The 27,737-nt window shown below is 40.7% G+C and overlaps 1 protein-coding gene across 4 annotated transcripts; it reads right to left on the minus strand.

Moving 5' to 3' along the window:
• Window positions 1–1,683: 1,683 nt before the first annotated feature.
• Window positions 1,684–27,683, minus strand: LOC309342584 (uncharacterized protein). Of its 4 annotated transcripts, XM_081863275.1 has the most exons (13): window positions 27,562–27,638; window positions 26,722–26,802; window positions 21,748–21,805; window positions 15,947–16,022; window positions 14,684–14,815; window positions 13,602–13,725; window positions 12,289–12,349; window positions 12,153–12,199; window positions 7,726–7,801; window positions 6,440–6,541; window positions 5,276–6,100; window positions 4,725–4,805; window positions 1,684–2,338 (listed from the first exon to the last, which is right to left on the minus strand). In XM_081863275.1, exons 4-13 carry the CDS (start codon window positions 15,953–15,955, stop codon window positions 2,035–2,037), a joined length of 1,761 nt encoding a protein of 586 aa, XP_081719401.1. In that variant the 5' UTR covers window positions 15,956–16,022; window positions 21,748–21,805; window positions 26,722–26,802; window positions 27,562–27,638; the 3' UTR covers window positions 1,684–2,034. The 4 variants fall into 4 exon arrangements, with proteins under 4 accessions (XP_081719401.1, XP_081719399.1, XP_081719400.1 ...); XM_081863273.1 differs by lacking the exon at window positions 21,748–21,805 and having other exon boundaries at window positions 27,562–27,683; XM_081863274.1 differs by lacking the exons at window positions 4,725–4,805; window positions 21,748–21,805 and having other exon boundaries at window positions 27,562–27,683.
• Window positions 27,684–27,737: the final 54 nt, after the last annotated feature.

Raw genomic sequence — 27,737 nt, forward strand, 5'->3', positions numbered from 1 at the left:
TTTATGAATCATGGTGTTTTTTGTTCCCACAAGAAACACCCAAGAGTCTCTTCAAGTGCTTGCTTGCTTACCACCACAGGAACGAGTAGCAGCTAAGGCTATGGACGGACATCTCAATCCAATCTGTGGCCCCAGATTGGGTCAATTTGCTTTGTGCTGCCCCGTCCCTCCCCAAATCTTTCCCCAAAGCAATTCGTTGGTGGGGTTTAGGATTTTTAAATCCCTATTTTAACACAAAGTTTAATTTAATAAAATAAAATAAACAAATAGTCCTGTAGTCTTGATACTGATCTTGCTTCTAGATTCTAGTTTTGGTTTTTTTGAGATACTGCTTATAGTAGTACAGTGGTACCTCAGGTTAAGTACTTAATTCGTTCCGGAGGTCCATTCTTAACCTGAAACTGTACTTAACCTGAAGCACCACTTTAGCTAATGGGGCCTCCTGCTGCTGCTGCACTGCCAGAGCACGATTTCTGTTCTCATCCTGAAGCAAAGTTCTTAACCTGAAGCACTATTTCTGGGTTAGCGGAGTCTGTAACCTGAAGTGTATGTAACCTGAAGCGTATGTAACCTGAGGTACCACTGTACTTAAAAATCCTCCAAAAGCATGACAGGAGAAAAATGATGAATGCTGCCAATGACAGTGAGGACTCTACACAGCTATCTTCAAGCCTGAAATTTCTTTACCTGTTTGTAATATACAACACGGAATTGAAATTCAACATTGAAGGGAACCTGCTGCTGAGATTACATGGGCAGGATACTAATAGAGCACAAGTCCTCAAGTTTACAATTTTTCTCAGTGGGCAGGTTCCCTTGCTGTCATGCTTTAAAAATAGGAAATACAGTGGTACCTCAGGTTACGAACAGCCTAGTTAATGAACTTTTTGGATTATGAACACTTCAAGCCTGGAAATGAGTGTTCTGGGTTGCGTTTTGTGTGTGTGTGTGGTATACGAACATACTCCGTTCGGGGGTGCACGTCCGTTTTGAGTGCCACACTTCCGTTGTCCGGCAGCAGAGAGGGGGGCTGTCAAGGCTTTTCCCGCAGCTGTGAGGGAGGGCAGCTGAGCACCGCTAGCCATCTGGTTGGTGGGCGCGCAACTCCCCCCCCCCCATGCTGGTGCGGGAGATGTATGCTCTAGGGAGCATTTCCTACAGCAGCGTGGGGGGGGTGTGTGGATCTGTGTGGATCCAAGTTCAGCTACTGATTGATGATTGATTGTGTGACTATGGAAATGGATAAAAGTCCCCCATCCAAACAATGACTATCATCAGTGCAAGTAAGATTTTTTTGTAATTTTTATTTTTATCATCTACAATACTGTTTTATTTATTTTATAGTACAGTACATTGATTATTGCTTTCATTTTATGGATCAATGGTCTTGTTAGATAGTAAAATTCATGTTAAATTGCTGATTTAGGGGTTGTTTTTAAAAGTCTGGAATAGATTAATCCATTTTGCATTACTTTCTATGGGAAAGCGTGCCTTGGTTTAAGAACACTTTGGTTTAAGAACAGACTTCCGGAACTGATTAAGTTCATAAACCAAGGTACCACGGTACTGAGAAATTCAAATTGCTACCATCAAATGAATTGACCACATTACCATAACTTTTATTTTCATATTTTGCAATGTATTTCCTTTCAAATTCATAGTAAAAGTTTATTGAGAGCAGTCTTTGTCTTTAAATTATTTTATTACACATTTCGTAAGTTGAAGCAATATATGTACATTTCAAAATAGGGGAAGTGAGAAGAACACAGATTCTGTGGTGCTGTAAGCTGCGGTCTTCCAATTTCACTATAGGTAACCACTATTTTATTTTACAGAAGTTGAACATTTGTCTCCACATACACGTAACAAATGTACCACTATCTACATGTAAAAAACCCCAAACATTTGTGGAAACTAGTTTTACTACTGATACGAGTGCTGTAATTTTTAAAGATATGCTTCTTCAGTTTGAGAAAAGGTTTGGTCCCCACCCAAGGGGTAATGGGTAAACATGCATGGCCACACATACTTGGCTCATTTCCAAATCTGGTGCTGTTTTGGAGGTAAATCATAGTGTGATCTATCTTCGTCTTCAGATGCATAGTCTAAAGGCAAACCATAATTGTAATCAATTGTTACTACAGGCAATCTTTGCCTTTGCTCTGTCTCCCTTGTAATTTTATATTGAAGTTCCCTTCCATGGTCCACTGAAACTGAACTAACTTTCTGTTGCACGGATTCTGGCTGTGAGGCATATGGTGCAAATCTGGTTTTTCCTCCTTTGTTAATTTCATCATTAGAAGGGCGGCTTCTCCTGTAATCTTCAGGGCAATCAGGTCTATAATGTGAAAACAATTATTAATTGTAAACTTCTTCAACTGATCAGGCAGTCATCAAAGACAGGAGAGACAAGCATAAAAGGTTGCACTTTACAAAAAGATCTATGAATTGCTCATTGAAACATAAGTAATATGCATTATTTTCCTGAATACTTCCTTTCTTTGGAAAGGAACCTGTCAAATTAAAAATGTAAAAGGTGTACTCCTCCAAGTGATGATAACGAAATTCCCTCCTAAAAGCTTTTTAGTTTCAATACATTTCACTGGAAAAATTTTACCAGTATAGGTCCCAATGCATAGGAAGATTCATACCTGCACACAAGGTTCAGCCTCTACTCAAGGAGAGATTTCAGGGGTCTCTTCTGAAATATGATCCACGCACACAGTGAGATGATGATGCTATGTGAGAACAAGACGTCTCGTGCATGCTGAGACCCTTGTGTATATCCACCCCACTCAGAATTTTGGACTGTGGTGACATAATACAGCATTAGTGTTTTGAAGTGTGATACAGAGCAATCTAAAGCCTCTTTGTGCTGGTCTGGAGGTGTGGTTCGTTGGACTGAGTGGAGGTATTGCTTCAACAGCCTCCCGCTACCTGTGGAGTGATGCCAGCATCACAATGTCAGTGCAGACCTTCTCTTTTTGCCTGCCAAACAGGCAGATGTGAGGCCTACCGGTGGGATCCCCACCCCACTGGTAAATAGCCCCAAAGAAGAGAGCTCTGTGGGAAGGTCAATGCAGAGATCTGCCTGCCCCTACTTTCTGTCCTGGCCACCATGAATGACAGGGCTGCAGTTGTAGTGGTGGCCCTGCCAGTCTGTTCAGCCCCACCGGACTGGGTTAGGATTTTCCCCCCTTTATTGCTTCCCCTTCTGTCTTCCGCTGAGACTGTCAAATATCTTCCTAAGAATATGATCAAACACATTGTCTCAACAGGAATATCCCCAAACACAAATAATTATTTTGCTGCTGCTTCCCAAGATTACTTTAGCTTATAATGAATTGTTGCAATCGAAAATGGTTATTTCCTGACTTCCTGCTGTGTAAATAATAATATACGGTAGGTTACATGTTATAATATACAGGGACGCGGGTGGCACTGTGGGTTAAACCTCAGAGCCTAGGACTTGCCGACCAGAAGGTTGGCAGTTCAAATCCCTGCGACAGGGAGAGCTCCCGTTGCTCGGTCCCTGCTCCTGCCAAACTAGTAGTTTGAAAGCACATCAAAGTGCAAGTAGATAAATAGGTACCGCTTCGGCGGGAAGATAAACGGCGTTTCCGTGCACTGCTCTGGTTCGCCAGAAGCGGCTTAGTCCTGCTGGCTACATGACCCGGAAGCTGTACACCGGCTCCCTCGGCCAATAAAGCGAGGTGAGCGCCGCAACCCCCAAGTCGGTCACGACTGGATCTAATGGTCAGGGGTCCCTTTACCTTTACTCTACATGCTATATATCACACAGGCAGAGAAACAGGTTTGTGGTCAGCAGCATGAATCCACACCACACTGACCAGATATCTACCCTAAGGATCAGTGACTTCAGGCCTTCTCTACTAAGGCCTCATTTTATGTGATGATGTGATTTCCTTTAAAGCCATACGACTTTTAGAACTATATTGCTTTCACTGCCACTTGATCCTGATAAGCCGTCCAAATTTTAAGAGGGCATCATTAAAAAGAAATAAATGAAAACTTCTTTAGGGCTACAATTATGAGTCCAATTATACCCAGTAAAATTAATGTTATCTGGAGCCACAATGCTACCTATCTCCTACCCACAGTTAAGATACTAGGAAACCAGCTGCAGGATTCTCTCCAAACCCTCCTCTGTTGGATGCACACACTACTCCACTACCTTAACTACAAAAGGGACACATTAGAACTGACCCCCAACCACATCCAATTCTAACCAGGATTTCCAGTTAAGCATAATTTTAAGCCAGAGTTTGATCTTGATCAAAATCCTTTTTAGACTGGAACCGATGAATTAGTTTGTGCTGTTGTATCGCTTAACAGCCGCCATGGTGGGAGAAAGGAACTGAGAAGAGGGTGGAGGAGATGTAGGGTGTGATTTCAGAGACTGCTCCTAATTATAGCTAAGAGGGAACCAAAAGTTGTACCTGCTCCAGCCTCTAAAGAAAAATCTTTATTTTCAAAGCTGAGTTCCTCAAGAATGAAGTAATTCTATGAAAGGATGTATTATGTCCACAGGAAACTGTCTTGTTGCAAAAACAAAGCAGGAGTATGTATATTATTAGAAAATGTCAATCTTTTAGTTTATATTTTTGAATGTGAATCAGTTTTTATTTAGTTTATATTTTTGAATGTGAATCAGTGACATGCTCTGCATAAATGCCATGACATGCCATGACAAATGCCTTTACCTGCAATCTCTATTATAATCATTTTCTCTGTGAAGTAAAGGAGATTCTGTGAAGTTCTCATGAGAAAGAAAAGGATGACCTCTATAAGGAGCAAAATGGACATATTAAAATAGTGGAAAGTAAGAAGAAATCTGAGTATAAATAATATATATAATAATTGGCATAACATTAAAAATATATATGGAATATGAAGTTTATACAGTCAGAAAGTTAATTGTATAAGGAGCTTAAAGAAAAACAGTATTTGAAACTTGATAATTTTCACCAGTATTCATGTTTTCAATTCCATAAATACAATAAACTATCAAAACTATAATTTGCTAATCTGGCTAGGTTACAGAATTCCACTGTAGATGGGAATATCAAAAATAGCCAGGATATCAGGCTACTTGACCTCAGAAATTTTAAATCTAGCAGTACATAAACGGAAAAGGAGTCTTCCTAACTGCTTTGTCCTGTTCTTCCGTTGTATTAGTTAATAGCAGCTACTGTCAAACACAGGAAACTGATCTAGAGAGATGTATACTCTGAGCTAGTAGGGTAATTCTTACCTTTCTAAATATCCTTCACATGGCACATCATCTTGGGGCATGTGGTCATTAAAAGGTCCCCTATTTCGAAAACCTTTCAGTTGTGTTTCCTCAGCGACATCACTGTAAGACTGATCACCATGAAAACGTCTACATCTTGATCCAGAACCACTATCATCAAAATCTTCTAGTGGCACCTCTCTTTGTAAGTCATCGATGTGATGCTGGTGGTCGGGGAAAGGTGCCATTCTTTGTCCATGGCCCCTACTAACAAACTCAAAGTCTCCTACTGGTGGCTGCATATCATCATGAGGGGGACAGTCATGAAAACGTCTAACTCTTTGCAGAGATCTCTTGTGCAATGTTAGGTCTTTTAACTGCACGTGTGGTTGAAAGCCATCATTAGACTGCGGTTCATAAAATGGTCTCCTCCTTTCCACATGGCCCTCCTCAACCTCCGTATCTAGCAGCATACTTCTGAGAACAGGGATGTCAGGAAAATGTATTTGCCTCTGATCACGACCCACATTACTAAGATCTTCTGGTGATGCCCTTCCTGGAAACTCATCAGAAAACTGATCATGGAAAGGACTCAGCCTATGTTCTGAGCCCCTTAAATCCATCCGGCGCATTTCTTCTTGATAGTCATCATCATAATACTGGCGGTCAGGGAAATGCCTTTGACTTATTTGTACTAGTGGCTGCAAATCATCTTGAAATTGGTGATCATGATACGGTTTTCGCCGTTGTCCTGGACCTTTGTTAATGAAATCAAACTCTCTCAATTGAACCTGTTCTGGTAATTCATTGTGGCCATAGTCAAAAACTCTTACTCTTTTCCCAGGCCTGTTAAGGAAAGGGTTCTCATTTTAAGAAAGGCAAGTATTGAAATCAGCAGATAAAACCAAAATGTAAAGAAATATCTCATCTCTTAAGAGTATCACACTTACAATTTATATTTTTGGTCATAGTTTTAATGTTTGCATGTCAGTTTTCATTATAGAAGAAATCCTTGAGTGGAATTATTTTGACCTTTACTGCACTTTCCACAATTTAAAACCTAATTATCATTAAATTATGGCTTAATTGTAAGCATTACAATAGAACTATACAGATTTCTTTGTTCTGACAATATTTTTCATACTTCTACTTTCTACTTAAGAAAAATGAATTTCTGCAGGTTACCTAGGATATTCTTCATTTGGGAATCTATCAATATGTCCATCAATATCATTTGGTGGCGGTGCAATATCTCCATCAGTATCCCATAAATTCATTCCAAGATTGCTAGAAAATATCAAAACAGAATGTATTAATTGTTTGCTGAAGTTACTGATGGAAAAATACAAAGCAACATTATAATGAAGAAAGGAGGAAATTTTCAACCATATTTATCAGTTTCACACCTGTATGTAAATATATGTTTATACTCCCACAATGCTAGCTCTTGCTGTACAGTTGTATTTTTATAAGCAAGGGACAGATGTGTTTAATCAGCCTGTAGGACACCAGATTTCATATTAGGATATGTTACTCTTTACTTATCAGTTTATCAGTTTAGTGTATATTCAGGAAGTGAACAAAAAAGTTGTCAGGTTTGCATATTATTTTTTTGTACAGAAATTATCAGTTTAAACTAAATGTAGAGATACTTCCTATTCTATTGAGTCAAGAAGGAAGCTTCTATTGATTCTGGAAGCTTCTCTGTGTGATACAAGCTGGAAGTTTCTGGCTAACAAGCAAGCTTCTATTCTGCATAGAAACAAGCAGAAGGTTCGTGATGTTTGGGTAATTCCTTCAGAGAAGATGAACAGCTGGTTTAAATGGATTCTATTATCTCTTTCTGTCAAGGTCATGCTGACAATAATAATAGGCCAGAAGGAGCCTATTTATTTCCTCTGTTCTTCTTCACTTCCTGTCTCTTTTCTTCTGCTCTGTACATAGTATGCTTAAGCAGTGCTTTCCCCCCTCTAAAAAAATGTTTAGGGGTACTCTCATTTTCCTACTCATATTAAAACACTGCCCCTCAATGAGGCCAAACTTAAGATTCACAAAATGTCTAGGGGTAGGTGTACCCCTGTGTCCCCGCAGAAAAAAAGCACTGTGCTTAAGTGTTGAGGTTTTAGTCATATTGTAAGTTTAAATTAAGTCTGCTGCAACTGGATTTCTTATGGTCTGTGATAATCCTGAAATTTATGGATTTGTGACCATAAAGCTCATTTGCCTTCAGTAGTAAAAAGCTCTGATGGATGAACTTGATTGCCTCTGGTCTCTTTTTTGGGAACCCTGCATTGTGTTAAAGTTTTTACTTTGCTAACCATACACTGAGGTCTGCTCTGAATCAATATGGAGCAGAATCCATGACAAAGGTAACATTTGTTATCACAATCAAAGTCTGAAGAAGGAAACACTGAATCTCCAATAACAGAAATAGAATGTATTTAGCAATGAAAAACTATGTATTTACTTACCTTCTCATTGGTTGTGTTTTGAGATCTGCCAGGTATATTTTCCCATCAATATGGTGACCACGAGCCTCCCCAAAAGCTAAACAGATTTTGCGAAAATTAGTTGTGTGGAATACCATTTTGTGAACAGTGGGGGGAACTGTTGATAGGGGTTCAAAAACTGCAGTGCATTTCTGTTCTAGGAACAAATTCTGTTATACTTAACATGGGCATTTCTGTTCTTCTCAAGTGAAGGAGGCCAGCTAAGTTGGGGAAATTTTCACGCCTTGGGGAAAAGGATGCAGTCTCCTTCTAGAGGTTGCAGGTCCACCCCTACCCCCCCTCCTGATCCCAAGGCAAAGGTAGATGGTTCAAGGATCATTTTAGATCTTTGATGACATCCCCTATGGATATGATACTTGCTTTGAGGAGAGGGGAAGGGGATAGGAGCACAAACAGCCAAGCTGGGGGGAAATGAAGGAGCTATTCTCTCCCATGGAAGCAGCTTGAACAATGGCTCCTAGCTAATCTTCTTTACTTTAAAATAATAAAGAGTCACAGGTGAGCACAGAATTTGTTTCCTTGAGTGCAGGAGGCCATCTAGGTTGGGGATTTTGAAAAGCAGTGTTTCTCTGGGTAGATCAACAACTCTCTGGAGAGCCCATTTGCCAAAGTTCCCTATCAGAGGATGCAAAGATATTAATTTTGTAATGACCAGTGATAGCAGAGTTGGCTGCATGCAATTCTGTTCTGAAGTGCTCTGTCACAAAAAGCCACTGAAGTTGATTCCTCAGTGACTGAGTGAGGAGCTATTTCCTCTGGTTTCCATAGGAGCATGAGGCTTGGGTGTAAAGCAGGTACTATTTGATAAAGGCAAGCTCACAATGGGAAAGGTCAGATCAAGCAGCAAAGTCTGGCCAAGGCAGACAAAGTCAAGTCACAGCAGGCACCCTTTGACTGGGAGTGACCTTCCTTAGATATTTATAGAGCCATCATGTTTCACATTGAGGACACAGCATCCTGTTCATCACTTTTAAACCGTTCTTCCCTGGGCAGGAATGCAGCTACCACCTTGCTAGCATGTTGGTTGAGAGAATGCATTGTAGTGTTATGACCCCCCCCCCAAGCTTGGAACCTTGCAGTGCATGGTAGAGGAAGAGGTTGAGGTCCCTTCCTCCAGGGGTAGGGGAGCAGTGAGAAGAAGAACCATCAGTTTTCCTGGTCAGAGGACACAGCCCTGTCACCATCCTTGGACTCAGCTGATGAGTCCCCTGCTGGATCTCCTCCCAAGTTAGCAGAAGTCAAACACTACAAAATCAAACAAGGCCCTTTAACAACCCAGACTGCTCCTCCAGGGAGGCACAGCCACATTACAGGCCCTGTCAGCCAATATAAATCTTCACTTGGCTTTCTCCCTGCTAGTATTACCTATATTTTCTCATAGCTACCTTATGTAGGAGAGAGCTTTAGCGGAGCAGGGTTGCTTGGAGCTATCCAAGGTCCTGATTTTCTTCGTCCTCTGCCTTCACCTGACCTTGGGCTTGGCTGGCTTGGCCCATTGCTATTTAAAGATATGATTGAAGTTTGCTGGGACTTTTGTTCTCCCTGCTGCTTTCTGAGTCATCTAGTCCTTCCTCCCTCCCTCCCTTCCTCTTGTGCTAAATTGTAGGAACCCTGCTAGATTGTCTCACATCCTCTATGTAGGAGTTGACTGGGGATCCGGGAAGGTAGTCCAGAAGGAGACTGCAACCTCACTCTGAAGTGTGGATCCCTCCCCCAACCTATTTGGTTTCATCAACATGAATAATGTTGTTTTAAAACAACACAGTACAGCACAGCATAAGACAAGACAACACGATACGATAATAACTGCATCAGGCTGGTGTTGACATATTATTTGTTCTATAAACTGTTGTCTAGAAGTGTGGTGTGTGAGGGGGAAGACATTTTAGATGTAATTCATTTTTTACTAGAGCCCCAGGTTCTAACAACCAGACTCATGGGCAAAGACACAGAGTTCGAATTAAAGAACAGGGTGCCTCTGAGCATATTCTGAACCTAGGAAGTTGTTGCCAGTATCAGAAGTGAAATTAGATCACAGCACTTTCACACAAAAATTACCTCCTGGTTAGCTTTCTACACTTCTGCTGCATAATTTAGGTGGCAAAATTTGTTTTGTTGATGCCATTGTTAAATAACTGGGAGTCAGAGGGTGCAAACACATTTCCACTTGTGCAACAGGCATTTCCCCTCCTGTCATCCCCTATGCATCCCCCATCATGCCTCCAAAATATGCTCCAGAGGGTTCCCTAAACATCTGGTCCAGAGTCTGAGGCTGCATGGCAGCTGCAGGTGGGAGAAGAGGAAGGGAAAGTCATGCTGTACTGCCAGAAGACTGTTCTGCTAGTGCCACAGCCATGTTGGATAAAACCCAGAAATGATTGTGGATCTGAATACCGTATTTTTCGCCCCATAGGGCGCACCGCCCCATAGGACGCACCTAGGGTTTTTTTTGGGGGGGGGGAATAAAGAAAAAAATATTATTTCCCCCCCAGGCGTGGGGCTGGCGCGGGGGAAACCCGAGCTTCCCCCAATCCCAGCCCCGAGAACAGCCTGCTATCCGCAAGCCTAGGGAGGCCAGCAGTAAGTCGCGTCGGTCTCCCCAGGCTTCGGAATGCAGGCAGCTCGCCCCAGGACAGCAGGCAGCTCTGTGCAGCCATCGGGAGGCAGGCGCGACTTCGCGCCCCGCTCCGGATGGCTGCGCAGAGCTGCGCTCGCCCCGGGACTGCAGGCAGCTCTGCGCAGCCATCGGGAGGCGGGCGTGGCTTTGCGCCCCGCTCCGGATGGCTGCGCAGAGCTGCGCTCGCCCCGGGACTGCAGGCAGCTCTGCGTTCGCCCCATAGGACGCACACACATTTCCCCTTCATTTTTGGAGGGGGAAAAGTGCGTACTATAGGGCGAAAAATACGGTAACTTAAAAATATACTAGTAGATCACGAACTACCATCTGCCTACCTCTGGCCTAGATAACTTGTATTATGAGGTGACAGACAAATGCAAATAATAAACAAAAAAACCCCAAAATAAACTCTGATTAACAAATCAAGAGATAGCCTTATCGCAGTGCCTCTTCTTACTAAGACAAATTCTTCCTTCCTTCCTTCTTTAACCACAATAAAGCAGTTAATTGACCCCAACATTAACTGCTGTTAAGGTTAACCAGGGTTCTAATTTAACTGTGATCTGGAACTGTAGTTAGAAGGGAGAATTTGACCAAAGAAGGAGAGGAGGTATGAGGTGAGGATGTGTATTTCCAAGGCTGACTCTTGATTTGCCAAGCATGGTTCTCAGAGAGCTAGTACATTGCACTGATCTAGTGGGTGCTATTTGCCACTGCTGCTATAATAATATTTTCAATCTCTGAAAAAATAAACTGTGCTCAGCTGCAATATATGGTTTGTCATTATGAAGATGGACAAGCAGGAGCCTCTGATTCACATACTCCACCCTCATCCTTACCTCTTCTCCATCAATTGCATAAGAAAATCGAAAACTTCTGCTTTAGCATTAACCATAGTTCCCTGTTTCATTCACACTCAAGGAACTGTGGTTTGTTTTAACTGGGGTTACTTAAAACTAATTAGGCTTAAACTCTTATAAAGAAGGATCATCCTTCTTTTTAGCTAACCACAGTTGTTTGGGATCTTGAGAAAACCACAGCTGGAACAAACTGCAGTTCCCTACTTTTGATGTAACAGGGGCATCTGATGACTATTGAAGCAGAGGTTTTTGACCTATTCCTCATGTACAAAGTAGAAGGTAAAGTGAATATATGAGCCCAAGGATCAGAAAGGCTCATTATCGTAACAACGAATTATGGTTTGTCATTTCATTTAACCAATGTCGTGGACTCTCACAAAAACTGCTTATTACATCCACCCCACACCGCTAGGCATGAGAGTTATCCATTTGATGAGCGACTTAATAAAAACCTGAAACTTCGAGTTCTTAGATACACCACTGTGGTCTCTAACATGTCAAGAAATATATACTTAAGTCAGAGACAGTGGAAGTTGCTGTATCCAGTATCTGCATGGTTCACATCACGGTGATCATGCAAATGAGAACTCCACAAAATAACACATTAAAACGATTTACAGACATTTTACAGACAGCATCAGGACTGAATTATCATGAGCTAAATTACATAAGCCAAATCACATGAAGAAGGCTCTATTTTCCCTTACACAAGTGTAAAGTTTTCTGTACACATATGGAGAGATTGTAATTTTGCACTTTTGGTGTAGCATCCTGCTGTTCCTATGACCTCCAAAAGTCTCAGTATGATTGTGGCTTTTGGGGGGCAGCCTTTTGGATCCTAGCTATGACAACTGATATAACAACATAGTGCATGCAGAACCTTGACTTTTGATCAAGGGGCACACAAATACCTTGGATTGCTGTTTCTGGATCCCAGCCTTCAACGTCAATAAGATATCTAAAGGAATATATGCACAGATGCAGATCACCAAGCAGAACATATCACTCTACTGAAAATAACTGTTTAATATTTTATATGATACTTACCTACAGATAAGATAACCGGTTCTATTAATTCCATTAGTACAGTGTACTCCTATGAGCTTTGCTATTTAAAAAGCAAAATGAAAATAAAAGAATGTGAATATAAAAATACAGTAAGTGCACAATAAAACAAAGAGGTTTTGCAAAGACTCTTGCTGTTTACAGAACTGGTCCAGTAGTGCATCTTTAATCCCTTAATGCTGAATGTATTGGCTCCCACTTAGGGAACCACAAATTTAGCAAATGGCTATTTGCACTCTGCTTCACTTGCAAAACCTCTTCTAAGATGTGATGAAGACTCTGAAAGCTGACAGTCTTGAGCCAACTTCTCCCTCCTTTTCTGCTTAACTAGTAATTAGTACTGTTAGGACTGAGATGGCATCTTAGGTAGTCTGCATGCAATATACATGGAGCAGAATTCACCTAAGGACTTCTCCTTCTGCAATGGGCCTTTCTGCCCACCCCATCACATGAAATTGGCATGGTGGGGGGATCAGGTAAAAAAAGGTAAAGGACCCCTGGATGGTTAAGTCCAGTCAAAGGCGACTATGGGGTGTGCCGCTCATCTCACTTTTTCAGGCCAAGGGAGCTGGCGTCTGTCCGCAGACAGCTTTCCAGGTCATGTGGCCAGCATGACTAAACCACTACTGGCACAATGGGACACCGTGACGAGTGCCAGAGCACATGGAAACGTTCGGGGGGGGGGGGATCAGGAGAACTCACAGAACAGCATGCAGGGGAGGAGAGGGATGATCATTCCATCCAGCAAGGCAAGCTGCAATGCTTGTGCAGATGGAACATTTGGAGGAGCGTGACATTGAAATCCACCCGAAGAATTGCTTTTGCAGGTCCAAAACTGAATGCAAGGCTTTCCCTCCAGCTTAATCCACACTATGCAGAAATCTGTTAATGCATGTGGATTGACTTTTCTGGACTGAGACAATGATGTGGATGCACATTTTTAATGGGAATTGTTTCTACACAATAGCCGAGATCCAAATAAACACACAACAGCTTTGCATGCACAAAAGGGCTTTGTATTTCTTGAATAGCAGTCTCATGCTGCGTAGCAAACTTCATTTGAAACTGGGCCAAACTACACAATATGTAGAATGCATGTATTTAGTGTCTCTGACTTTTCTTATTGAAAAATACACTGTTAGTAAGGGAGGAAATGGAAATATTGTAACATTCCAGATTTGTTACACTGGAAAACTGTGAATCCGTATTCACAGATTCCAACAGCAATTAGTAAATTATACATATACGGACAAATAATGTCAGTGTTTTACAAAATGAAAAATGCTGTTAATTACCATTTTCTGCATTTTCCCATAGGAACTTTCTGACCAATTTTTTGAACCTTAGAATAGTAGGATCATCTGGAACTTCAAATCCAATAGTATAAAGTTTCTGATAGACCACATTTTTAGGCAAATCCTATCAACAAGAAGGTGAACAAATTGTAGCAAAAAATTGTAATTTAATCATTGCATATCTCTAAGATTGATCCAACTTTTAAAAATTGGCTCTGAATAAAGTTCATTTTGTAGGAGCTGAAAGTACACAGTTATGTCTGGTGAATCATATTTCAAAACGCTCTTGCATCAGTCATAATTACTGTTGGTACAAATCCCCAAACTCAGAAAGGGAATGTGATTGCAACAACTCCAAGCACTTTTGTGTCATCTGTCTTCTTTGCACTGCAATTTATTTATTTATTGCACAAGATCTGACAGGAAACCTGCCCCATGAGATCATATTTGGAGAAAGCCCTATAGAGTTTTAAACGTATGACATAGTAACGTGGCTAAGTATCCAGTTTCAAAGCTTTGAGCGTCATGGCATCATTATAATCATCCGCCAAAACATAGACAGATGTCAGCTGAAAATATAATTAGAGTGCTTCTCTCTGTTTCCAAAATTTTTGGAATTTCATTGTGATAGGCATTTCATAATTTGATTAAAATCAATGAACAGAAAGATCCTGGTTTCAAATTGGCAAATCTTACTCTCATAATCCTGTCACTATGTCTCACTACCAGTCTGCGTCTGATGTAACTCAGTCACACTATAATCCACTAAAGCAAATCAGCCCATTGATTCTAATATACTATTGTAATGAAGCCTAAATGCATTCTTGCTCTTTCTCCCTACCTCTACTTCTCTTCCCTTGCTCTGCGGTTTTGAATGCCCTCAGGGGCATGGATCTAATCCTGTTACACTAAGCAAAGCACTGTGCACATAGATGGCAACTATAAATAAATGATTGGCATTCAGAGCTCATCAAGTTCCTCCACTGTTGAATGCTGCATAACACATAGAGAACTGATATGTTTTAAGATCAGCATTAGAAAGTACGCAGCAAAACTCGGAAGTACAAATTTACTATTCTTACCTTCACATGATAGTATCTTGTTGTATATGTTAAATCTATAATTAAGCCAAGCTCTATATTTAGAGCTTTTATTGCAGCTATCAGATCTTTTGGTGTGAACTTTTGAGTTGGTGTCAGTCGCTGGTTGATTTCCTAGGGTGAAGAAAAAAGTAATTATATATGAGAAAATGTACCTAGGGAAATGGAAAAATCTGACTCATAAAACGGAGAATTAGGAAATGAAACAGAAGCATTCAAAAGTAACAGGTAGTTTTGAAGCACAGAAAATTCTTTACCTAAAATTAAACAGGAGGCAGAGGTAATATGAAAATTCAGACAGAAGGTTGTTGAAGGGATTTCTGTCTTGGCTGCTGTAAGGATAATGCTAATTTAGAGCCCAAATGGAATTGCCCTGAATTGAACATGTGGTATTTTGCAACAACCTGAAAAAGTGAAGTTACTGGAACTTCTGCCTGCTTCTTTGGAGAGAAACTGATAAGTAACGTCTAGGTGGAGCAGATCACTGTGGAGTAAACATCTTTTATCTATACAGTTTCACCTTTTGAAGCATCCTTCACGAAACATCTCTTTGCATCATCTTGAGTAACAATGCTGTTTATCAGATAGTAAATATCAGATAGTTTATCAGATAGTAAACCAAACCTCCCATTCTTGAGCTTGTAAGCAACTCCACCCAGTACAGACAGGCTAAGAAACAGTACTTCTCAATTGGAAGAAAATTCTCTCCCCTATTCACCTTTCTTTTCTTAAGTTCAATTTACATATCACTCCCTTCCTTTTCCTCAGCCTTAAGGAGTAAGCAAGACAAAATTCAATCTGTGTAAATTGAGATTCCTGGAAAAGTGTCATGTGACCCACTGAAAAATATGGAAATGTGTGATGTAGGTGCACATAGGATACAGGTTTGTCCTTTGTATGTTCTGGATTTCTTTCTTGTAATCTCAGTTAATAAAACTCACAGGCGCAACTGAGTGGCAAACAGGGTTTTTGAGACAAAGGGCCAATACACAGAACACAATAGAATACCCTGCCCTACAACCATGACAGTCTTGAGCCACATACAAAACACAGAGCAGGGATAGGAGGATACTAAAAGAGAATAGTCTTGTAGTTTAAAGACTATTCTGTTGCTCTTGTCTGATATTGTGCTGAATGGGATTATCCAAAGGGGGATAAGTTAAACACTTAGATAAAATATACCCGAGTTTATGTGTTATGTTTTGTGATTAACATAAATGTATGAAAGCAAAATTTTATACGTACCCCTTTCATGGGTGCTTTGAAAGGAATGAACCGGGTTCCTGCTATAGGTTGTCCAATTGGCGATACATTCCGCCATCTGTTAAGAAAAGGGAAATATGGTTGTATTTAATTCTGTATGCATTGGTAAAATACAGGTTATGACAACAGTGTTTTACAGAAAACATAAGGACTTCAATCCAGAGATATGTACAAAAAGCAGAAACTTGCTTTCAGAATACCGCACCAATTATATGTTTTGGTGCAGTTGATAATGGTTCTGAATCCAGATACTCTTTAATGCTGGAAGAAAGGGAAGGAGGTTCTGGATTCCCTCCCCCTACCCAACATATTGTTGTCTCCGACCAAACTCAGGGTTCAACTGGTAAAAAAGGTAAAGGTAAAGGTACCCCTGCCCGTACGGGCCAGTCGTGTCCGACTCTAGGGTTGTGTGCTCATCTCACTTAAGAGGCCGGGAGCCAGCGCTGTCCGAAGACACTTCCAGGTCACGTGGCCAGCCAGCACGTGGCGAGCCAGCACCAGCGCAGCACACGGAAACGCCGTTTACCTTCCCGCTATAAAGCGGTACCTATTTATCTACTTGCACTTGGGGGTGCTTTCGAACTGCTAGGTGGGCAGGAGCTGGGACCGAACGACGGGAGCTCACCCCGCCGTGGGGATTCGAACCGCCGACCATGCGATCGGCAAGTCCTAGGCACTGAGGTTTTACCCACAGCGCCACCTGCGTCCACAGTACTTGGTGCTGTACGTTTAATTCTCAGGCCAGTGTTACTGTGCCCCAGAAGCTATGTAGGCAAGCATTTGTGTACACTTCATTTCCAATCCAACATTGTTAAGAAGGTTGTATTCTCCTTTTCTGTAGCATTGGTCATGCCATTCCAAACAGGTAAGCATGTAACGCTTACTGAAATCTCAGAGCATGAGCCTGCCCTATTGATTTTAATGGGAGAGAGCTCAAAATTCTCCTATAGAAATGTGCTCATCTTTGATTAGGTTTCTAGAAGGGCAGCTGAATTTGTCTGTCAAAGCACAAATAACAAAAGAATCTTGAGGCACTTTAAAGACTAAGAAATTTATGAGGGCATAAGCCTTTGTGAGCAGGAGTCTGCTTTATCAGATGTATGCTCTCTTCAGCTGCAGGTGGGAAGAGGATTATCAGCAGTGAAATCAGAGAGAAATGAAATTTCAAAATTTACAAAGGACAATTAAATTAGGGTTAGAATGTCTGCAAAAAAACCAGAGTGAACATTCCCCCAAACCATGACAAATGTTAACATAATCAATACTGATGATGAGTTAATTAACATATGTAGTGAGACAGGAAACCATTTTCTCTTACTATTACTGTGAGATGATAATCAAGTTTTTTGTTGCCAAATAGCACATTTTGCTATACAGTAGTACTTGTTACTACTATTACTACTACTAATTCCATGGGGCACCTATTACTGCTGCTGCTGCTACTACTACTAAATTATTTAGGACATTTAAAAAGCACCCAAACCAAACAGAGGTACTCTAGAAAACACTGATATGATTAATGGCATTGAATGCCATTGTGAGATTCAGGAAGGTCAACAAGGCTACACTGTCCCTATGCATCTCCTGCCATAGGTCCAAATCTGGACTGGAAGCAAGACAAAAACCTGTATCATTTCAAATGTTTCTTTTTGAAAGCAAAGCTAAAATATACATTACTTAATGCAGCAACATATAGAACTAGAAATGAGGTTGGCAGGCTCCAAGTTAGAATGCATCTTTAGCTATTTTTAAAAATGGGAGTCACTGTGATGTGGCTGTTCCTATGCTATTTCTGGAAGGGTTTGCAGGAAGCAATTGTGAGCTGGTTTAACATGTTTATATCCCAAGCCATCATCTCTGATATATGAGAAATAACCATTGCTCCAGCAATGTCTGCAATCACTTCCTAAAAACTTTACGAGGCGCATCCATATTGCAGCAGCTTCTATGTTGTTGCCAGTTACATTAGGGGGCTGTTGTGTATTGAGCACATACAGTAAGCATAAAAACTCATGGGACTCATAGATTTAATTTTGGCTTTTATTTTGTATTTTATATGAGATACCCTATTATGGAACTAGAAAATAGAAATTTTACTTGCAAAAGTAATGGGAAGCCTCTGGCAAAGTGAGAGGTAGGTGAAAAGTATCTCTTGCTACTATGGAAGTCTTTGGCTTCCCACGTTGTGCAAACCAGGTTGCTGCATAGGTAGCCTCAAACTATGGCTTACTGGGCTGCTGGATGTGCTCATGATCAAGCTCTTTCCCTGCAAACTATGAGCTGCAGCTAAGAATAAACCATGGCTAAGAGCAAACCTTGGCTACAGTCTGTGGTTAGCAAGGAGAGAGCTTAACCACAAGGCCAGATTTGGACACGCTAAGCCAAATCTTGGCTCAGCATGCCATATGCATCAAAAGGACAGGGGAAGCACACATACTTCTTTGTGCAAAGTAGGCATCTTTTTACTGTGGATATTGTGAGGAATGTTTTTCACATTTGCGGGTGCTAATGCAGGATATGGGGTGGGGATTTGAAAACAGAAGCATGGATAGTGAAGCTATCCTGCAGAAAGCATTATTGCCTGGACACTTAGCCATGTCACATTCATTGTCTCTTGCACTATTATTGGGGATTCAGCATGCAACTGAACATAAAACTCAGCCAAGAGGCCTTCTAGTTTGCTTTTAAAAAATCGGGATTCACAACTATGCTCTTCCATCCTTCATAACCTGTCCCTATATGTATATTCTGCTTATTAAACATACATATGATGTGTATTGAGCATGGATCAATGTGAAGGTAATTTTGAAAATGTGTATGCAATACATGAATCTTAGAAGAGCAGCATTTCCAGGGACCAGGTTCAGGACTTCAGTACCCTAAATAATTCATTGACTATCCTCTCATGAGTAATAGTAGAAAAATTACTCAAAATAAAAAAGGACATTTGCATATTTTGCAATATCACAAGATTCAGCTGTCCATCTTTTCATAAGCCCAAGGGCATGTGCAGGCATACAAGACCAGTATTTAATCTCCAACTCATTCTTGTTGAACGTGTAAGGCATATTAGCCTCCAACACCAATTTAAAACTACAAGTGTTTTAGGAATGCGGAGCAAGCAAGAGCAGGCTTAATATAAATTCATGGATGGGGAACCTTAGCCCAAGGGGCTAAATGCAGCCCTTAAGACCTATTTACCTGGCCCACAGAACTCTCCCCTGGCCACACCTCTTACTGGTCCTGCTTCAAACCTTCCTTAAGTATTTTTGCCTGGCTGAAATGTTTTTAAACTCTTGATAGTTCTTGGTTGCCTGGATGGACAGAGGTGTGGAAGTGCATAGAAAGGAGTTTACTATACACAATTAAGTTTCACAATTCCAAGTCCACTTCTGAATCTGACTAAGCTCATTGTTTGCCTCTGGCCCCATCTGTTACAAGCATGCTCCTCAAAGGGAATGGGGACTAGGCTGAAAAAGGTTCCTCATTACTGCATAAAGCAATGCAACTATAATCTGTGCTACAACACTTAAGGCTTTGACATAAAGATCTTCTCATCCCTTATATACCAATGACCATCTTATCATAACTGCTCTGCATTCAGATTGGGGCTTCAATGTGGTGGCGCCTACCCTTTAGAACTCCCTCCTATTACATATCAAACAGGTGCCATCTGTACTCTCTTTTCAACAGCTCTTGAAGACTTTCCTTTATAACATTTTTTCTGAGTGGATATTCCTATCCCTAATGTTTTCTGTATGCATTTGAAATTGTTTTCAGATATCCAATTGTTTTATGCAAGTTTTCAATGTATTCCGAAATCACTTCAAGATGCTTCGAAAGAAGCAATTATAATGGGGGGGGGGATAAAATATAGGCCCCCCCATATTCAACACTCAATAGTATTGCTCAATAGTAGCAATGGATAGCACAGCCTGTATTTCTTGCTTTATATACATGCTCCCAAAGTATGAACACTTATCGCTATGTCTAACTGTCAATAGTGCATATTTCCTAAGTTGTACTTAGTGGCACTTGCTTCAAAAATAAATTTATTTTGCTTTAAGCATGATATGGGTTAGTGTGTTGGACTAGGACCTGGGAGACTAGGGTTCAAATCCCCACCTCAAGCATGCAGCTCACCAAGTGGATCTGATTGGGTCAGTCACTGTGTCCCAGTCTAACTCATAGGGTCACTTTGAGGATAACATGGGGAGAGAACCATCTAGCCACCTTGAGCTCCTTGAAGGAAAGGTAGGATAAAAATGCAATAATGAAATTATTAATAGGCTGAATAGAAGACAGCTTTGTATGTTGTTAGCCAGCTTTCACTACAGCTGACAAAGAAAGCGCCACATTACCTTCCAACAGTTTGGCAGATTGTTTCCATAGCTTAAAGGTTCTCATCGGTTGCTAGTGGTATGCCAATCCAAACCACAGCTATATTGAAAATGATGCTGTTGATAGCAGAAGCAGCAATCCATTCAATGTGTATGTATGTGGCTAGAGAGGTTAGGAATATTGGAAGCTGTCTTATTCAAGGTTGGACCATTGGCTCACATAACTCACTACTGTCTGCACCGATGGACAGTGGCCCTCCAAGGCTACACTATAACACTTTTGTAGTAGGTACTCATTTGGACTCTTTCAGACACAGGGCTTGGTATCCATAACAAAAAAGCAACTCAGTAAAATTTTGTTGTTTTTTTTAAAAAAATTATATACTGCTTAAGCTTTTTTTTTTTTTTAAGGAAAATGGTAAACATTTCCTTTATTTCAGTAAATGTTTTCTACTGTGTGAGCTTCAGCTTCCATTCTCAAAATGAATTGCCTCAGAGTAGTTTATAAAAAAGTATAGCTGGCAGGTGAAATAAACAGACACAGAGGTGGTAGAATTGTTATATTTTATTGTCAGAAATATTGGCTTGTCTGAAATACAAATAAAGTAAGATTGTGGGGCTTTTTTCAGATTAATTCAAAGATTGTATGGAGTAATTTCAAGGTTTACGTATGTAACCACTTAATGAAGATAAAATAAGCAAGCGTTATCTGCTGCCACATAGCGATGCAACACACTTGTTCATTGACCAAAGTATACTTACCATCTTTGAACACTAAAACTCTTATCGTAGGGACAGGCTTTCATTCTCTGTTTGTATACCTATCCATCTACCCAAACTGGACTGGGATCCAGCAAGCACAACTGAATTCAAACAGCGTGCCAAACCACTGATTACAATTCAAATTTGCAGCTTGAGTTTCCAACAAGGAAATGAGTTAATATTTAAATTCTGCTTTAACCAAGCAGTATGATATTTGATAAAAGCAAGACTCAAAGACTTATTGGTTTGTCTTAAGATTCTTTTATCAGTGAACCTTGCCTCAGAAGTATGCATGCAAGTATCCTATGAAGTCTTTTTTATTACTAAACATGTTTAAAATTTATGAATGTTATTTTTTGTATTCATTTTATGGTAGCTGCATTCCAAGAAGGCTTTTTGATATTAACCTGCAGTAAATATATCTGAACCACCTCAAATGGTTGAAGAGGCTGCCAAACATATTTTTAAGATACTGGGAGAAGGAGGCAATACTCATGAACCCAAGCTGAAAATGAAACCAATTTTTAAAAACATTTGACTCAATACGTCCTGGGCAAAAACGAGTACGTATCTGCCACCTTTTGGCATACTATAGCGGCCACAAATAACATTACTGCTTGAAATTGCTTCCTTGGTAGCAACAGCCTCATGCAGTGAGCCATTTCATATGTACTGCCTCACCTTGATGGTCAACTCCCACCACATTTTGTCTCCACACCAATGCCAAACATTCCAGCTTCTGTGAACATGGAGATAAATGAAATAGTTGAGCCTGATCCTCATAGTGAAGTGATGCATACAAAACATCTCACCACATGGAGGCAGTTTCAGATAAACCAAAACCAAAGCCCTCTCCCCCGTTGAAAATCCTTCATCTGTCATGGACTCTTTACATTCTCCAGGAAAGTGAGGAAGGTCCTTGTCATCCATTATCTTAAAACTGACATGCAGAGCTGAAGTTTTTTGTTTTAGTTGTTGCTACCTTGCTATACAAGGAAGCATCTGGCAAGAGGAAAAGAGATATCTTCTCAAGTATCATTTCCTGATTAAATACTAGATTGGGCAAACTGCCAAGATTTACTCTGAATTGAGGATGACCCCTTAAGGCAGGCATGTCCAAAGTTAGGCTAAGGGGCCTAATCCAGCCTGCCATTCTATTTAATTTCCTGGGGTAAAATCCTAAAAAAAACCAAACACCTCAACAACTTTGGGGTAAACTTCAATTCTAAAAAAAAAGCTCAACAATTTTGATCGGCCCTCACGCATGTTCACTTCATCAAATCTGGCCCTCTTTGAAAGAAGTTTGGACACCCCTGCCTTAAGGGGGGAACATAATTGATAGTTTTAAACATGATTTGTCTTGTCTTCTTGAAGATTTCTGCCTTTCATGCCACTGAGAGCCACACATCAAACTGTTAGAATTATGCTGAACATTAAATAGGTGAAAACCTACTTAATATTCTATTACTCTAGGATCAATTAGAACAGGAGTGACTAATCTTTTTCACCCTGAGGGCCACACTAGGGGCTGCCACCCCTCCAAGTTCTGCATGCCAGTAGTGGGTGTGCCCAAAGAACATGTGTACGCTCTCCTACTCAGCTATGCTGGCATACAGTTCACCATAGAGGCAAGCACACATGCAGTAGAGTGGGGTGGAGAGGGACAGCCCAGCAGAGGAGGAGTGAAGTTTCCAGCATTCTTTCTTTGCACTTTTTCTTTGCACTCTAGTGCTAGGGTAGGAGGCCTTCCTCCTACCTCAATGCTATAATGGAGATGAAAAGCCAACAGTTTCAAATGTATTTTTACATTCCAAAGCAGCCTTTTCTCTCTTTTGTGCAATGCCACTGCAAGACAACACAGGAAACAGAAAGAAACCTTTCTTCCCGTTTCCTGAGCTATAAGGCCTTCTTGCAATTGTATCGCACCAAAGAAGAAGAGGTGCATTTGAAAGCTAAGCTGAGGCAAAGGAGCCCAATTTTTGGAGAGCTGGTGAGGCACCCTACAGCAATAACACTATGCCACCACAGTGGGAGACTTGCCTCATTGCACTCATGCAGTGAAAACTTTGGAATGAAATCCATCTCATGCAGACTTAAGTTGCACTCATCACTTCCTCTAACAAAGAGATCAGGTAGTAAGTGATGGCAGAAATGGAACTAATGAGAAAAAAAGAGAGGGGTACCAGCATGTTCAGTGAAACCCCATAGTTTGCAAAAGTATAAAAAATGTTTTTAAACAAGAATCCCAAGTGGCAAAGCCCTCAATGAGGCCTGAGAATACTCAGTACATATGGAAAGTTGACTGTCAGATGGAGAAAATCAACAGGGGTGAAGGTGGAATTGAGATTTGTGGAGGATAACAGAGCAGATGTAATGGTTGTACACAATTCCTCATCTGAGTTAAAAGCTATTTTTTCATAATAGGAAAAAAACTCAGGACTACTTGCAGTGACCCCAATTAACATCTGATTTAATACTTCAAACTGTGTTACAGAAATACACAAAGCGAATAATATTTCAGCTGTCCCTCAAATCATAAGGAATGAAAGGAGAACCACTTAAGCAAATAGCTCAGAGTAAAGAGCTATCTTATAATGCCCTCCTCAAGACTCTACAATTAAAAAAATTAATAGAAGGAAGGGAAATCTGTCTTTATTCTATTTAGGCAAACTGAAATCGATAATATGTCATCACCTGTTAAAATAATGATCATGCAAGCACCTGAAATTATGTAAATAAGTGCTTCATTAATAAAAAAATGATTTTTAAATGTTTGCTAGCCTACCTGTCTTATGAATAATTGCAAAGTAACATAACATTTTTCATACAGAAGTATAGTTCCTTCTTACAATAGGAAACAAAGACATTTAACTGCACTCACTTTCTATTCCTTATTATTTAGCTGCCTAAAATAACTTAGCTGTTTAAGTTGAATGTATTTTTCCTAATATGAAAGCAGAAAATATTTACCAACCTGAATTGCTTAATTATTTTTTATTAGATTGTTAATATACCTGAAGTATATAATGACAACACTTTCCAAGTAATGTGTATCAGCACTTTGGATAATGTATATTTACCTATATTGTTAGCAAATTCATTATAGGTATAAAAATTAACACAAAATAAAATAGAATAACAATGTGCAATTTGAAATAGTCCAGCTATAGTGTACAATTAAAGGAGGATGTAAAAACTGGAACCTTCAACTTACTGTGAAAGTTATCAGCATTTTTTTCTATAGTAAAATATGCCTTATATGCTGTAGGACCGAATCATATTGGTCTATTTCTGCATTATTTCCCTTTAATTAAAATATTTATACACCTTTTTTCATCAATAATTTCAAATCAGTGTACAAAAAATAAAAACAAGTAATACAACATACACAGAAAGCAGCAGCAGATAAAAGCACAATTAAGTGATATAATACAGCAATCCTATATAGTACTCTCTTACTGAAGGGCAAGTTCCACTGAACTTCATTCTCAATAGACATACATATTTAGAATAGAAAAATTCTTTTAAATGCCTGAGTAAATACAAAATGTTTTTGTCCAGTGCCTAAAAGATAGCAATGGTGGCATCAGGTATACTACCCTGGGGACGCATTCTATAGCCAAGACAAAAGATGTCCTTGCCCTTATTGTAACAAATACAATCTCTGATATTTGGTATTTGAAAGAGAGCATCAGTGAAAGACCCTCTGACTTGGGAGGAAACCGATTGATATGCATTTTATGTTTTTGATCTGCTTTATGCATTTACATTTGGCTTTGGACCAGAGATAGGACCTTTTCATTGGTGTGCCCCAGATGTGTAACTTCACAATGTTTTTGGCACTGGGAACAGCCATACTTCTCCCTATTTTAAAATGTTGCTTCTATTCTTACTGATCCTCTTTATTGGTGTTGTTTTTGCTTTTATGTTAATGTTCAATTTTAAATCATTGGAAACTTCCACTGAGAGGCGAGATGGAAACCTTTTAAAAACTGAAAACCAGAACTGTCTTCTTAGCAAAGGCAGCCCAATGTCCATTCTTTATATAATCCTTTCAACCAATTTATCACAGATTTTTTCATATACCCCCTCACCAAGGATCTACTAGCCAAGAGGTATCTGGGCTGCTATAGTCTGTGTGTACTACAACTCTAGTGCTGGTATTTGTATGGGTGTACTGTGAAGGCATAGAGAACAGCAACAACATAGAAGAACAAATGAGAGATGGCAGGTTGTGTAATAGCTCCTTAAATGAACAGCTGCTGCCAGTAAACTCAGCCAGTAATGAATTCCATTCTAGCAGCATATACAAAGATGGCTAATATAACTGTCGACAACACAGACAGCTCAGTGCACAGAGGCTGTAATGTGCAGCTGCAATTGTATAGTAACTTCAGTACTGAAAACTTATCTGTGCCTAGTTCAGTGCACAATTGTGATAGTCATGCATCACTTCTCATAGTATGTTACCAAGCTGGAAGAGGTGAAGTCCTGTTGGTTAGCAGCTACACATTGAAGAAGTTGTGACGATTGGCCTCTAGACAAAAAAATCAAGCTCTACTATGCTACCAGTTCTAGCCTAAAAGATAATGTACCAATCTTGTAACTACAGTTCACTTTTATTTGCACTATTTTAATTGGTACCTAACTTCCCAATAATTCCTTACAATGTTAAGCTTTTGTTCTCAATGCAGAATTCCAGCCAAGTTATCCTTCTATTGAGGGTTGGACTACCAAGTTGATCTGTTTTTTAAAATCAATGCATGTTTCAACTGTCTGTTAAACGCATACTCAATTTATGTTGGTAATTTAATGCCAGGTTACAAGAGTGTACAAGAGCAGGAGGCAACAGAGGAAGACGCAGAACAATTCAAACTAAAAAATATGTCATAACCACAAACTTTGCTTTCGAATTGCTGCAACAGTACTCCTTTAGAAATAATACTGCTTAGCAATATTGTTTCTATGTTTAATTTTCTAATGTCACTTCCTGAATTACTTCAATTTTATCTTGATATTTGGATAGCTTTATCAAACTAATCTCTACATTTTAAAAGCACTTTTCCATAGAAAAGTTGTATTATGTTTTAAGAGAGTTCTGGGTTATTTTGGCATGTCACAAAAGTGGAGAAAAATTGGGACCTTAGGGGCTAAATGTGATGAAGGAAAGTAATTATTGTTTAATAACTGTTAGACAATTATGCAAGTCAATGCTGACAATCCTACTGTTAAAAATAACCACACTTGAATAATACTTTGGTAAAGTTGGGCTTATGTAAATAGCCCGTGCTTAGTCAAGTAGCATATGTTTCTGCATGTCATGTAATTAATAAAAACAACATGGTGATGTGGTATTATTCTGCCATGTCACAGAACTGAAATGTTAAGAACGTAGTTTCCATTAATTCCTCTTTGCACACATTTGAGGATCAAGAGAGAAGAAACAGGAGCCATCTATGGCTGATGGAGGAGCATTCACAAACACGGTGGGATAAAATACTTACCTGGGGGACGGTAAGCTGTGACTTCATGTTGCTGCAAATACTTACCTTAGCTTATGGTAGATGGCAAAGACAGTGCTGCAGCAAGAGAGAACAGGTGGGGCTGTCAGAGCCCCCTTCCTCTCTCTCCATGTAATATTTATAGGATACTTACCCAGCGGGAATACTATTCTTCTTAACCATGATGAAAGCAGGAGTGGACAAGAGCGCGAGGCAGCAGAGAAAATGGGCAGCACTGCAGCAAATGAGAGAGAACCGCGCCGTTAACCCGGTGCCAGTCTCTTCCTCCAACTCTCACAGAGCTGAGAGCCCTCAAAGGCCTTTGTCGGATGCAATGGTGGTAGCTCACCAGCCATGCATAAAGCAAGGGAGCAGAAGGTCTAGCTTTTGTTGCCAAAGAGGAGAGCTGAACCCTCACCCCGCACTTATCTCTCCACAGTCCAGCCCCATACCACCACACCAACCTTACTTTGAACACAGGAGAGCACAGGAGGGGGGGGGGTCAGACTGCGGGGAGATAAACGGGGGGAGGGTCCCAATAAACCCAGTTTGCTTCCCAAACCAGACCCTTGCCCCCTCTCTACTGGGGCACTGGGAAAGAAGAGCCTGCTCGACAAACAAACACCCCTCACCGTTTGCTTGGTCTTAAGTGCACGCACCCGAGGAGGTGGAAATGAGTGCGGGGGGGGGGTTAGAGGAATTAGCAGCTGGTCGGCTAGCGAGGGGGGGGGCAGGTTTCTGCTTCCCCTCCCCCCGAAGCGTGGTGGGGAGAAAAGGGGGCGCCACAGACTCCATAGGAAGACCCGGCTCCCCGGCGACGGACACCAAGGTTGGGGACCTCGGCGCCGGGCCCAAAACAAGAAGGGCGTGTAAACTATCTGCGCACCGAAGCCTTGAGGCCCAGAAATCAACCGAGCTGCGGCGTGGCCTTCACCAGGCCTCGCAAGAGGACCGGCGGCGACGGCGGCAAAAGCGGGTGGGCGGCTGCTCGTACCCTCAGAAACGCGTTTTCCTCTCTCCAGAGAGAAGCGAGCGGACCCAGCGACGGGAAAGGCGTCCTCCTTCACGCTCCGGCACTGCGCATGCCCAGCGGTCGGTCAGAGCGGCAAGCGCATGCCCAGCGGCGCTCATTAGAGCGCATGCTCTGTTGGCAGCTTCATTTTCTGGCTG

This window comes from Podarcis erhardii (assembly GCF_964252035.2).
Source record: "Podarcis erhardii genome assembly, chromosome: 5".
Taxonomy (NCBI): Eukaryota; Metazoa; Chordata; class Lepidosauria; order Squamata; family Lacertidae; genus Podarcis; species Podarcis erhardii.